Genomic DNA, 13,668 nt, shown 5'->3' on the forward strand with positions numbered 1-13,668 from the left:
CTATCAAACGCATTATGAGTGAATGAGCATGAGTGAATGCACATACAAGCCAGCGAACGCATACGAGCGAGTGAGCATCCTCAGGACACTGCTGTTATTTTTTGGAGGGGAAATCCAAAGTTCCCCCAGCGTGTATTAATCCATTGTTAAACAGCAACAGTAATATTATAATCAAAGACCAACTTTTTTTTTTAAATAATGAGGTTAGAAGCTCATTGTTAACGTTAGGCAAGACAAAGTGCTCTAAGTACAGGTAGTACAACTTGAAGAAGAAGAAGACAACTGCAGATTCATACCTCGCTCTTCTCTCTGAATCAGAGTCTCAGAGCGGCTTACAATCTCCTTTACCTCCCTCCCTTCCACAACAGACACCTTGTGAGGTGGGTGGAGCTGAGAGAGCTCTCACAGCAGCTGCCTTTTCAAGGACAGCTCCTACAAGAGCTATGACTGACCCAAGGCCATTCCAGCAGCTGCAAGTGGAGGAGTGGGGAATCAAATTCGGTTCAACCAAAAACCCAAATACACTGCCGGTTATTTTCCAGTCTGTGTTTATGGAATGTGGACCATTATTTCTGATTGCCTTTGGAGGGAAAAGTGGAAAAGGTGAAATGTTTTTTAAACTATGGCAAATAACGCACAGGAAGCTGCCCTGTGCAGAATCAGAGCATTGGTCCATCAGGGTCAGTGTTGTCTACCAGACTGGCAGTGCTCTCCAGGGTCTCAGGCAGAGGCCTTTCCCATCACTTACTGCAATCAGGTCACAGTTCAGTCCCTGGCAATCTATTTTCCCTGGTTTGGGTTTTATGTGAGCTTATATGTTTTTATGGAATTATTTTATGCAAGTGTGGGCCCATGAAACTCATGGGGAGGGGAGTTCCCCTCACTTTCCTGCCAAGCCCAGTGAGGCTCCCGAGCTCCTCTGGCAACCACCAGGGGTAGGTTTGTTCTCTGCACTTCCGCAGAGAATGCCATTTGACTTTGCAGGGCATTAACCCCCTGGTGCATTTTTTTTTAAAAATAAAGATTTCAGATTTTCCTGCAAACTTGGATTGTCACCCAAGTTTTCAGGAAAAAAATCTGGATAAATGTGACCCTGATCCATGGATTTAGGTATCTGCAGATGGGGGGAGCGGGGGGAGCACACTTGAGAAATAGATCTATAAACATATTTTGTTTTAAATGCTGTTTAATGTTGAACTGTTTCAATGGGTTGACATTTGCCATCATAGGGACTCTAATTGGGTAGAAAGGTGGCATAGAAATGTTTTATGTGATTGAATACTATGTGTGGGCAAAGTGCTGTTCAGTTGCAACTAATTTACAGCAACCCCAGAAAGTCTGCAAGGCAAGAGTTTAACAGAAGCAGTTTGCCATTGCCTTTCTTTGCATAGCAACCCTGGGATTCCATGGTAGTCTCCCATTCTGGAATTCCATGGTGGTCTCGAGAGGTGGGATTCTAGCAGGAGCTCCTTTACATATTAGGCCACACACCCCTGATGTAGCCAATCCTCCAAGAGCTTACAAGGCTCTTTTTTGTAAGCTCTTGGAGGATTGGCTACATCAGGGGTGTGTGGCCTAATATGCAAAGAAGTTCCTGCTAGAATTCTACCCCTGGTAGTCTCCCATCCAAATTCTAACCAGGGCCATCCCTGCTTAGCTTCCAAGATCTGATGAGATTGGGCTAACCTGGGCCATCATTCTAGACATAAAAGACACATTACTGAAAGCAAATTTGGAACTAAACTTAATGAAATAGCCAATGCAAAGCCACTGCTAAAAACAGCACTCCGGTCAATCCTTTCTCCTTTCCTTCCTGGTAGTAAATCAGAATATCTGACACAATATCATAGCAGTTTAAACATTATAGGGGAGAAAAGAGAAGCTGAAACAGGGTTGACCACAAAATGCCATTTTCCTTTAGCAAAATGGAAGTTGCCGTCTTTCAGCAAAGAGCAAGTGGTGTGTTCCTGTTTCCACAAACAATCTGAAGCTGAGAGTTTACTTAGCATAGTAGCTAGGAGACTGAGCAGGAAATCCTCCACTGGCATCTCACCTCTGCCTCAAACTCACTAGAGTTCTGTTCACACAATATAGTGAATTCATCTGTAGCAGTTGAAAAGAATACAGCAGCCCCTTCAAGACTTATCAAGAGGCAAAGAACGTTGAGAAAAACCACCAATAAAGAATTTTTAAAAACTTTATGAGATTTAATGTGATTACATAGAGCCACATATAACCATAATATTCACAATAATCTACAGAAGCTGGTGACATGGCAAAGACACACTAAATGATGAATGTGGGCATCTAGAAACCTTTTAAAGATACAGTAAAGTATACTAATGTGCCCCCAGGCACTGCAGCACAGTTCCATAAACGATGGAGTGGAAATTCTATAGATTTTCAAAAGAACCTGTTATGGTCCAAAAAGTCCACTATAAATGTTTTTACTCAAGTCTAGGAGTTGTGAAGGACCCAATAATAGAAAAAAGTTGGCAGCTTTACTCCATGAAATAGACAGGAATTCTGGGTTCCAATAACAACTGGATTGATTTGAAGATTTCGGAATGTGAGGCTTACCTAGACCTGTGTCTCCTCTTGCTCATGTTCAGTCTTGTCCTTGTTCACATCCAGGAAACCTTGTCGTGTATTAGTGAGTCCTTCATGACTCATAGACTGAATAAAAATGTTAGCACTGGACTTTTTGGACCATAACATATTCCTTTGAGAATGTGTAGAACCTTCACTTCATGGTGTCTGTATCTCTAAAAGATTTCTAGATGCCTGCATAAATCATTCAGTATGTCTTAGCTATGCTGCCAGTTTCTGCAGGTTATTGTGACTAAAATAAATAAAAAAATAATATTGTGGTGACATGTGGATTACGTCTCACAAAGTTTTTAATATACTTTATTGATGGTTTTTCTCAATGTTCTTTGCCTCTTGATTGTTCCTATACAATGAGAGTCCTTTCTCTGTGCACCTTAAAGACTAAGACCTTCTCCGCAGTATCAGAAGAGACTTTCCCACTGACCTTACTCCGGAGCGACGCCCCTCTTCACCGCGCAGCGTCTGCGCGGATTTCGCACCAACTGCTCCGCAGAATCCGGAAGAGCCGCAAAGTCCCGCGGTTTTTGCATCGCAAATGTAAACTGGTTTTTGGCGGTTTACATTTGCAACGCAAAAGGTCGGGAACTTCCTGGTTCCTCGGAGCAGCCTTGGAGCAGTTGGTGGGAAATCCGCGCAGACGCTGCGCGGTGAAGAGGGACGTCGCTCCGAGGTAAGCTCAGTGGGAAAACGGCCAGTCACTCTGCCCTTGGGCTTGTTTTCCGCTGCTCAAATGATCAATTCCCCCAAGCTGCACGGGTGCATTTTGACTCATGTGTCCCTCCAATTTCCCCCACATCTTCCTGATCATTAAAAAGCAAGATCAGGAAGATGCACAGGGAATTGGAGGGAGACGTGAGTCAAAATGCGCCTTCACAGCAGCTGGTAGGGAATTGATCATCTGAGTCGGGGAAAGCAGAAGCCCAAGGGCCGAGCGAATGCTACTGCAGAAATAGTGTAACAAAATTTGTGGTAGGGTATGAGCTTTCATGAGTTACTGTTCACTTCTAAAAGGCGCAGCTAGAATGTGAGTCCATCTGTCCTATATATTGGAAAGTGGAGTGATTTCAGATGCCAAATGACATTAGCAGTCAAATGACAATAGAAGGTGTGATTGGATTAGGTGTGATATGCAGAGAGGCAGTACACCTAATCCAATCACACTTAATCCAATCACACCTTCTATTGTCATCTGCCTGCTAATGTCATTTGGCATCTGAAATCACTCCACTTTCCAATATATGGGACAGATGGACTCACATTCTAGCTGTACCTGAAGAAGTGAGCAGTGACTCATGAAAGCTCATTCCCTACCACAAATTTTGTTCGTCTTTAAGGTGCTACTGGACTCTTACTCTTTTCCAGTGCTGTAAACAGACTAACATGGCTACCTATCCTAAATATATCTGTTTGTAAGAAAGAGCCAATGCATATTCACTCTGCAACTGAAACCAGGGACCAGCGCCTGTATCATTGTGCTGGATCACACATTCAGCTACACATGCATTAAATGTAACATGAGTGCCACCCAATGCATGTACTAAAAAACGAGTGTCCCCCTCATCTGATACCTGGGGGTATTAATCTGCCTTTCAGGGGTGCTGTATGATCTACAACAGGCTGACATGAAGTGTTTTGAACATTCAAAAGCGTTAACATGCTAACTATTAATACCATTACTCTAGGCTGGCCCTTGACTAAAGCTATAACTTATCAGAGGACTCTACTGTTGCCTGAAAGTTAAAATACAGACACACAATTCCTAATCAATGGACTCCAAAAAACAACAACATCTCCCCTGAAATCTTATTTTAGTTTTCTAACTATGTATTAAAAAGCAGCTCATGTAGTTAGAGAGCATGAGATTTAAATGACTTTTTAAGAAAGAGAGAGAGAGAGAGAGAGAGAGAGAGAGAGAGAGAGAGAGAGAGAGAATAATACCTGTCAAAATAAAGATTGTGTGGCTTTCAAGACCTATCACAGTTTTCACCGTCTGGTAGGGAGTCAAACAGCATTATGCTAAGACATCCCCAGCTATCATCTTCTGTCAGGCTTTTAACAAACCCTCAAGACAGAGCTACTGTACTATCAAAAATAATATTTTGAGTGGAAATCTGTCACCCGGGTAGCTGATTCCTGTGAGACTTTAACTTCCCTGCTTCCAATCTCTGTGACATTTTAAAAACAAGCTTCGCTTCAGAAAAGAGAGACTTTTTTTTTTTTAAACTTATTTGATTCAAGTATGAAAAGGTTCAGAACTGCCAGAAGCTTGGGTCAGAAAAACCACAAAGAGCTTCCATCTCCACAAAGCTCCCCTGGGCATATCTACACTGCAGACAACATTGGGAAACTGGTTTCAAAAGAAGAGGGGGTAAGGCTTTGTGACAGAACATTATGAGCAGCTTTACCAAACCACAATTCCTAGAATTCCTTGTGGGAAGCCATGACAGATGGATTGCTATAAAACGAACCTACATTTGTGGAATATATGTGCTCTCTGCCATCTCTTATTATATTCCTGGTTACTACATAAAACGATCATTGTAGGAGGGGAAGGTGGGACAGAAATTCTCAGTTAAAATTAATTAACATGGCCAGTTTTTCAGGTGAAAAAGTGGGAATTACTCAGATTGACATGAACCATTCCTTCTAAACTATAGCGTAAGTCTGAGGTAATATTGTAATTAAATATGCATCCCCTCATTCTCTGTGAACAAATATTTCTTGTAGAAATACAGCAAAAGATTTTTATTCTCGCTTCCAATTCCTTTTGCTTATAAGTACTAACGTTTTAAAATGATATCATACTATAGGAAAACAATGAAACCTTCTTATTGTCATTTTACTTCAAAAGGAATGGATATTTTCTTTTGGAACATCATAATAAGTATGGTAGACTTTTGTTTGAATTAATGAAAAGCCTACATTAGCTCTTTTCTTATACATTTTTAAAGGCCAGAGAACTTTATTGTCTGGAATAAAAGATTCTACCAAGGATAAAGTGTTGGCTATAAAAGAAAACTGTTACAGCCAGACCAGTGCTTTGGGACTCAGAGCTTGGGATGAGTGTTTTCTAGCCTTGAGTTCTTGAGGTCAGTTGCTGGAAGCTGGAATCACTGTACCTCTGTTCATAAGTTACACCGAATGCACACACGTGAATTGCGTTGAGACCATGGACATATGACACAATTGGTTGCCTCCTGCTGCAAACCTGCCATCAGCTAGCAGTAAATTGTTTGTAAGCTGCTGTCCAGTTAGGGTTTGTAGAATCTTTTGGGCTCAAGTGCCGTGTTCTACTGGAGAAAGTTTTCCTTCCAGACATTTCGTTCTGAGAACGAAATGTCTGGAAGGAAAACTTTCTCCAGTAGAACACGGCACTTGAGCCCAAAAGATTCTACAAACCCTAATGACGTTACCAGCTGTGAAAACCTGAAATCTTTGCTGTCCAGTTGTTTACATTGCCCCACACCTCCCCCATATGAGCTATACTATTATGAACTTTGATCTGAATACTATTGCATAGACTTGGGAGATATGGACATCTTATTGTATATTATCCATGTCCTATCTACATTGTGATTTTTATGCTTTTATTATATTGTACTATACTTAGGCCTGTAACCTGCCTTGAGCCTGCCTTGCCAGGATGGGCGGGACAGACAGGGCCAGCTCTAGGGCGTTCGGTGCCCCAGGCAGACCCACTGCCCCTGCCACTACCCTCCTCCACAGCGCTGCCAATTGGAAGGGAGGCAAAGCGAAGCTACCGGCTGCTGTGGAACGAGGTCATTTGCCTAGGACACCGGGAGGGGGTGGAGCACCCAATTCAGCAACCCCCCCCCCACCCAGCGCCCTAGGCAAATGCCTAATTTGCCTAGTGGCAGGGCTGGCCCTGGGTATAGAAATCACATCAAATAAATAAACCCACAGTCTAAGTGTTTTCACCAGTTTGAAAGAGAGAGCTAAAATGCATTCAGTTTAAACTGGAGGTCAGTCTCTAGATGAATGAGGGGCTTAAATAGGGTTGCCAGGTCTCTCCTGGCTGCTGGTAGGGAGTGGAGGATAGGGTTGCCAGAGCCAGGCTGGGAAACTCCTTTAGATATGGGGATGGAGCCTGGGTAAGACAGGGACCTCCGTGGGATATAACGCTATTGAGTCCACTTTCTCCAGGGGCACTGGTCTGTGTAGTCTGGAGGCAAGCTGCAATTCTGGATCCTATCTGGAGACGACATCCCTAGGTTTAAATCACACATTCAGCTGTACAGGAGTTGAATGCAATATGAGAAATACTTAACACATATATAAATATATTAAAAAGTGTGCACGGTGCATGGATTGCATGTGCCTTCAACTGTAACAAGTGAAGAGGGCTACTGCGTAGGGTAGATTCTTCTTTAGAATTGCACTGAGTAATTCTTGTGTTGTGTGCAACACATGCAAAATGGGCCTGCAAAATGGAGCTATTCTGCCAGGCTTTTGGCTGAGGCGACGGATGCCCAAATTACTTTGGCCTCCTTTCTCTACAGCCCCTTCCCAGTGTCTTGCTGTCGTCTGATATTTCTGGGCATGGGAGTTTTCGGGGTTACTTATTATTTATTATTTTATTTATTTTCGTTAATTTGTATTCCGCCCTTTCCTGCAAACAGGCTCAGGGCGGATCACAACAAGAGTTAAAACAACAAACTGGAGAGCCAGTTTGGTGTAGTGGTTAAGTGTGCGGACTCTTATCTGGGAGAACCGGGTTTGATTCCCCACTCCTCCACTTGCACCTGCTAGGGTGGCCTTGGGTCAGCCATAGCTCTGGCAGAGGTTGTCCTTGAAAGGGCAGCTGCTGTGAGAGCCCTCTCAGCCCCACCCACCTCACAGGGTACCTGTTGTGGGGGAGGAAGGTAAAGGAGATTGTGAGCCGCTCTGAGACTCTTTGGAGTGGAGGGCGGGATATAAATCCAATATCTTCTTCTAAAAAAAACGACACGCTAAAACCATAAAATACAATAAAAGAGATAACCCATATGTTTTGGGGTTCTTTTTCCTGATATAAGGCATGGGTTCTTTGTTATTGTCATTCATGGCCCCTACATGGTAGAATCAGCTGCCGGAGGAGGTGAGGGCCCTGCAGGACCTTGTTCAGTTCCGCAGGGCCTGTAAGACGACCCTCTTCCGGCTAGCTTACACCTAGCTAAGATGAGAAACTCAATGTAGCTTGCCAGACTCCTGTTTTATATATATATATTTTGAATGTTTACTGGTTTTTAAGGTTTTAACTGTTTTAAATGTTTAACTGTTTATATATTTAAATATTGTCTAATCTTATGTTTGACTAATTGTTGGAAGCCGCCCTGAGCCACTTGTGGGAAGGGCGGGATATAAATCTTAAATAAATAAATAAATAAATAAAATTGTTGATCTTATTTACTGTTTTATCCTGCTGGTTTTTATGATGGAAACCCATTTTGGGGGTAGGGTGGGGTATAAATAAAATAAATGAATGTACAGCTGAAACTCAACATTTATCCATGGATTGGTTCCTGGTTTCATTTGCAGAGTGCACATACATTGGACAGATGCAGGCAAGGAGGTCCAAGCATCTGCTGTAACCTGTGCACAGGGCAACAGGTAACAGCAGAAGGTCATGCTCCCAGGACAGGCATCAGATCCAGAGCCTTGACCAATGGAGAGTTTGATGTCATATGCTCTAATTCTTGCTGAGCCAGGGTCCAGCCACAGGCTGTGAGACCCCTGAGCTTGAAGCACAAATCTCCTAGCCTTAAAACACAGCTACGCATTGGGTCAATTCAGACTATGCAAACCATGGTTTAATTAAAACAGACCGTCAACTGATTATCCAAACATGCACCACCACCCTAACTACAGTTAGCTTGGGTACCAGTTTGGTGTAGCGGTTAAGTGCGCGGACTCTTATCTGGGAGAACCAGGTTTGGTTCCCCACTCCTCCACTTGCAGCTGCTGGAATGGCCTTGGGTTAGCCATAGCTCTGGCAAAGGTTGTCCTTGAAAGGGCAGTTTCTGTGAGAGCTCTCTAAGCCTCACCTACCTCACAGGGTGTTTCTTGTGGGGAAGGAAATGAGATTGTAGGCCGCTCTGAGACTCTTGAGATTCAGAGTGAAGGGTGGGGTATAAGTCCAATATAATCTTCTACTACCATAAGCAAGGGATCTGAAGATGATATAGCAATCACAGCTAGTCTTCACTATGGTTTTGCATTAGTACAAATGGCTCAATTCTGGTTTGTTTTCCTGCTGATGGGTCCACCCTTGGTTTCACTTACTAGCCACAGTTTTGGTTTTGCATTACATCTGAACTAACCCATTATGTGTAGTTCAATTGTTCTTTTACATTCTGTCTTCCGTGTTATATAGAACATAGTTGTCAAGGATGCAATTTGAAGACAATGATCTGAAAGGAATTTAAAAACCTTTTCCTCATCTGTCCTAGTTTCCTACTCTCAAGCTGTTTTTGAATTTGCTGGGGGGTGGTGGTGGTGGTGGAATACAGATAACCTTATTTTGTTTTGCCTAAGTGGAGCCAACAACAACTAGGGAAAGCGGATTATCAGCAGAAAAGTGGGGCAAGGGGGAAAAATTAAGAAGCCCTCTTGCCCCAACGCTGGTCTTTCCCTTCAAGTGGCAGCTGTGGAGAATAAGTCTGTGAAAGAGTCACAGAACTATGCAGCGTCTCCCTTCTAGGAACACATTTTAAAACCAGCTTTAAGTGTTAGCTAGAAAAAGAAAAGCTAGAACAATGGTTTTCAACTCATGGGCTTGAACCCTCAGGTGGATCATCACTGCCACCATTTTTGTCCGCCTTGTGGAAGAAGTAGTTGCTAGTGCGCATGCATGAACAGCAAGGGTGCCAGGCCTTCTGCTGGAGCAGCAGGACAAGATGAGCTGACGTTCTCTGTGGCTTGGACTATGGTTCCTTCCTTACTACAATACACCTCCTGGCGCCCAGCTTCTGTTTCCTGTCCCAGCTCTTTTGACCCCACAGCCTGTGGTCTTGGCCTTGATAAGAGTGAGGTCATAACTCTGACTGTCTTCTTCCTGTCATGTGACTCTGTTGTCACATGCGTGCAGCTTCATGGGTCGCAAGTCTAGAAAGTCTGACTGCTGGAAAAGAGGATTCATACAGTGGTGTGTATCATGTGCAGCCTTGCTCAAAAGGCTGCACTTTTGAGCAAACCAGCAACAGGTTGGGAAAGTGTCCAGCAATTCACTCCCTGTACAGCATCTAGTCCGGCCCTCAGAGACTAAGGACAACTTAATTGTGCTTTGGCTCTTGAATCTGAAAACATCCCCTGGATTTTACAACTCAAAAACTTACTCTGAGAGCTAGACTGCTCTTCAGTGCTGGATTAAACCCTTTGGAGGCCCCCAGGCAAATCTTGGGGACCCCTTCGCAAATCATTTCAGGGTCAGAGCACCTGCCCCGCCACCCATGGCCCCCGCTGCAGCCTACAGGCACCTTCTTAAAAGCCCCTTTAACAGAGCTGTGGGGGAGAGGCAGAGAGAGGCAAACTTGGTGACGATGCCAGTAGCAAGTTGGGCAAAGAGGAGCTCAGTTGCTGGTTGTGTGGGCAGGCTGGGAGGGCTGCAAGAAGGGGGAAATGCACGAAAAAGCCATCCGGGGCCCCCTAAAGGTGTGGGGGCCCATAGGCCAGTTCCTACTTGGCCTAATTGTTAATCCAGCCTTGCTGCTCTTACCACAGTTCTAATTCTGATTTCTTTAATCATAGTTCTAATCATTTCTTAATCATGTCACTTTAAAGACCCACAGAAATTTTGTGAAAGAGAGAGGTGGGGGGGACACCATAAATTAAAAGAGGCCAGCTTTCACAGCAGCAATTGCATGCTTTGCTGCTTTCTCTAAAGACAAGATTGCATCAATGCAACAAAGCATATATCACCGCAGGGTAAGTTAAAGCACATGGAAGTCAAACAGCTCCGCATTAGAACAACGACAAGTTACGACGATACATCAGCTGCATTTTCAATTAGTGGTAAGTATGGAAAGCATGCAGCTTAGAACTGTTCAAAGCAGCCCCGTGAGCACACGACAACTTACTCTGCGTCATCAGACACAGGAGTTCTGGAGCCGAATCTATAAAACCAAATATAAAATTAGAGACTGGGAGGGGGGAGAAACTATCAGTTGTAACGGGGGGGGAGGGGGGGAGGCAAAGTGGGGAAATCGCAATAATAGATCATTTTCATTTGCAGTCCAATGTCTTCACCAGTAAAGGCAGCTGAAAGATTTCAAAAGAACCTACGTCAAATCACTTCAATACTTCACACAGCTGTAACGCAATTACTTTTTACAGTTAATAATGATTTCAAAATCCAGAGCACCGTTAGTGGCACCACACTGTGAAACTGCACATGGAATGGAGTTCCTCATAAAAAGCTGACATTAAGGAAGTATACCTTGTTTTATGAGGTGAAATACATGTGCGGTTAATCTGTATACAAGAACTTAGAACAGTGTTACATTGCGGATAATCAACATTCATGAAAGAGAAGTAAAATTTACACAGCATGCGCAGAAAGTCAACTTTGGGAGGCCACTTGTAGTACAGAAAATGTTATCTAGTAATAATCTAACGAAGCAGGTGTTATAAGTAGTAGGTGCAAACTAAAGGGAACATTTCCACTGAGAACTGTACACATTCTGACATTTCAGTCTTTATTCCTGAATCTTTATTCCTGAAAGATGTGTGCAACTGTGCTTCCATGATTCTATTCCATTCATCAGAAGTCAAATTATAAATCTGTAAGGAAGACTCATAGCTGTTTTAATTTCTTGTCAATATATGAAAGAGTGTCTTCTTGGTCTCTTGTCCATGTCCTCCAAATGCAAATAGTTCTTAAAGTTCTTTGAAAACTCTACTTCAAGAACTTTATTAGCTTCAGGAGTGGTATAAAATGACACCACACTGGTGATATAAAAAAGATTAAATAGTAATCCAATAAATCAGGCAAGACCAAAACAGATACCACCCCCACTCAGCAGCATGCATTTGCACGCACACATATACACACAACCACAAATGGTTTCAGCCAATGCAAATTACAGGTCACACGGCCGCTCACATTTGTGTGTGCTCATCTTCAAGTGAAACAGATTCTTTGCCGTTTTTTTCAAGAGCTTCCTGTGTCTCAGAAGACAAATGTCCTGGCTGGAGCAGTTTGGGATCAAATGTGTCCTCAGAAGCAGCAGAAGGTACATCTTCTCCTATTATACTAGGGGGACTCTTTCTGTCTTGCTCCAGGGAGCACTCCAATTGCAATTCAACTCTTTGAGGGCTTTCTGCACAAATCTCTGGATACACTTCAGTGCCTACTGTGTCGGTCATAATAACGCTAGAAAAAGTAATTCCATTTTAGCTTGTATTGAACCACAGCATACTAACATGTCATGTATCAAGTTATACATTTCTAACTGATGCAGAAGATAGCAGGCATGATTATGTCACCACACAAGCACCGTAAAGATGTAGACCAGTACAACTTCTTATGTTTGCAGCTCCAAAGTGTTTGCAGCTCCAAAGTGCCTATCCTGACAGGAGAACCAGTAAAGGCAGTAGTTAATTTTTTTTTGGCCTACACTAACAGATTTTTCATACACTAAGTAGCTCTTGGCCCAGGGCATAATCTGAAAGTGTCGGATACAGCTAGGGTTGCCTAGTCCCTCACAGCCTCCGGTGGGAGACTTTCTCCACATGTGCGAAGTGACATCATTGTGCCGGTGATGTTGCACAGTGGCCACTCTAGGCATTTCCGGGAAAACCCCATAGTTTTCCCGGACGCTCTAGCCATTTGGGAGGGGAAAACTCTATGGTGCCTATTGTACCATAGACTTTCCCCTCCTAAATAGCTAGAGCGTTTCCCAGAAATGCCTATAGTGGCCACTGTGCAATGTTGCTGGCGTGATGACATCACTTCCGGGTGACATCATCGTGCTGGCGATGTCAGGAGAGGTTCCCCCCACTGGCCAATGTGGGCTGGCAGGTTGGGAACCTCCCGGATGGGGGAACCCCCGCTCGGACTGGGGGCTTGCCAGCCCTAGATACAGCAACCCTGCTGAAGTGAAGCAAGTCTTTGTTCCTGTTCCTGAGTGGGAGACTTGAAAGGAATCCTAGGAATGCCTCCTCCAGCAGGGCTGGATCTGGAGGGGGGCGGGTGGCAGAGGGGTGTGCTTGCCCCAGGTGCTGACAGAGAGGGGGCACCAAATTGGGTATGGAGTCCATTCTATTCTATGGGCCCATAAGAGAATGAGCCCATGAGGGGGCGTCATTTTTAAATTTTGCCCCCACCTCAAAAAACATGTTGAACTGGTCCTGTCCTCCAGTTCCCCAAAAGAAAAACCAGTTACAAATGTATTGAATAAATTTGTATAAGTATGTGGCCAACCAGATATGGCAAATCAGAGTTGCCAACGTCTAGTTTTAGCTTATCTCCAGACTACAGGCATCCACTCCCCAGGAGAAAATGGCTGCTTTTGAGGGTGAGCACCCTGAAGTATCTCCCCTCCCCTCCCCAAATCTCACCCTCTCCAGAATCCACCTCTAAAATCTTCAGGAGTTCCCTAACCTGGAGTTGGCAACTATAGGCTTTGTAGCAAGGCGGTCCACAGGCCTTGCTAGAGCAGTAAGATCTATACTCCCACCTGCCTTTCCCATACTGCACTGCTGTCTTGTCCTCAGCTCAGCAGACCAGAAGTGTGTGTCTGTGTGTAATCAGGGCCAGCCATGCAACTAGGCAAACTAGGCAATTGCCTAGGGTGCTGGCCTTCTGGGGGCACCAAATTGGGCACCCCCATGTGACTAAGGGATGTTATCAGTGCAAGGGGGTGGTGCGCCAGAAGTTAGCTTTGCCGAGGATGCCTGACAGTCTAGGGCTGGTCCTGTGTGTAATGTGCAGTATAGTGGTTCTATCTCACACTGTACATGACTTGTTCCACCTATGTCAAAAGAATGAGCCATCCCTGAAACAGATGATGATATCTAGCTGCCAAAACTTGGGAAATGAAGCCAGGGTAACTATTTCCT

General features: G+C 44.0%; 1 protein-coding gene across 1 annotated transcript in view; it reads right to left on the minus strand.

Moving 5' to 3' along the window:
• The window catches only part of LIMCH1 (LIM and calponin homology domains 1), a 292,250-nt gene that overhangs the window by 55,866 nt on the left and 222,716 nt on the right, over window positions 1-13,668 (minus strand). The window contains exons 15-16 of the mRNA XM_060246331.1: window positions 11,711-11,980; window positions 10,686-10,721 (exon numbers count right to left, since the gene is read on the minus strand). Of these exons, the coding sequence (XP_060102314.1) occupies window positions 10,686-10,721; window positions 11,711-11,980 (306 nt within the window). The remainder of the gene's footprint in view (window positions 1-10,685; window positions 10,722-11,710; window positions 11,981-13,668) is intronic.

Source organism: Heteronotia binoei, chromosome 9, assembly GCF_032191835.1.
Source record: "Heteronotia binoei isolate CCM8104 ecotype False Entrance Well chromosome 9, APGP_CSIRO_Hbin_v1, whole genome shotgun sequence".
Classification (NCBI taxonomy): Eukaryota; Metazoa; Chordata; class Lepidosauria; order Squamata; family Gekkonidae; genus Heteronotia; species Heteronotia binoei.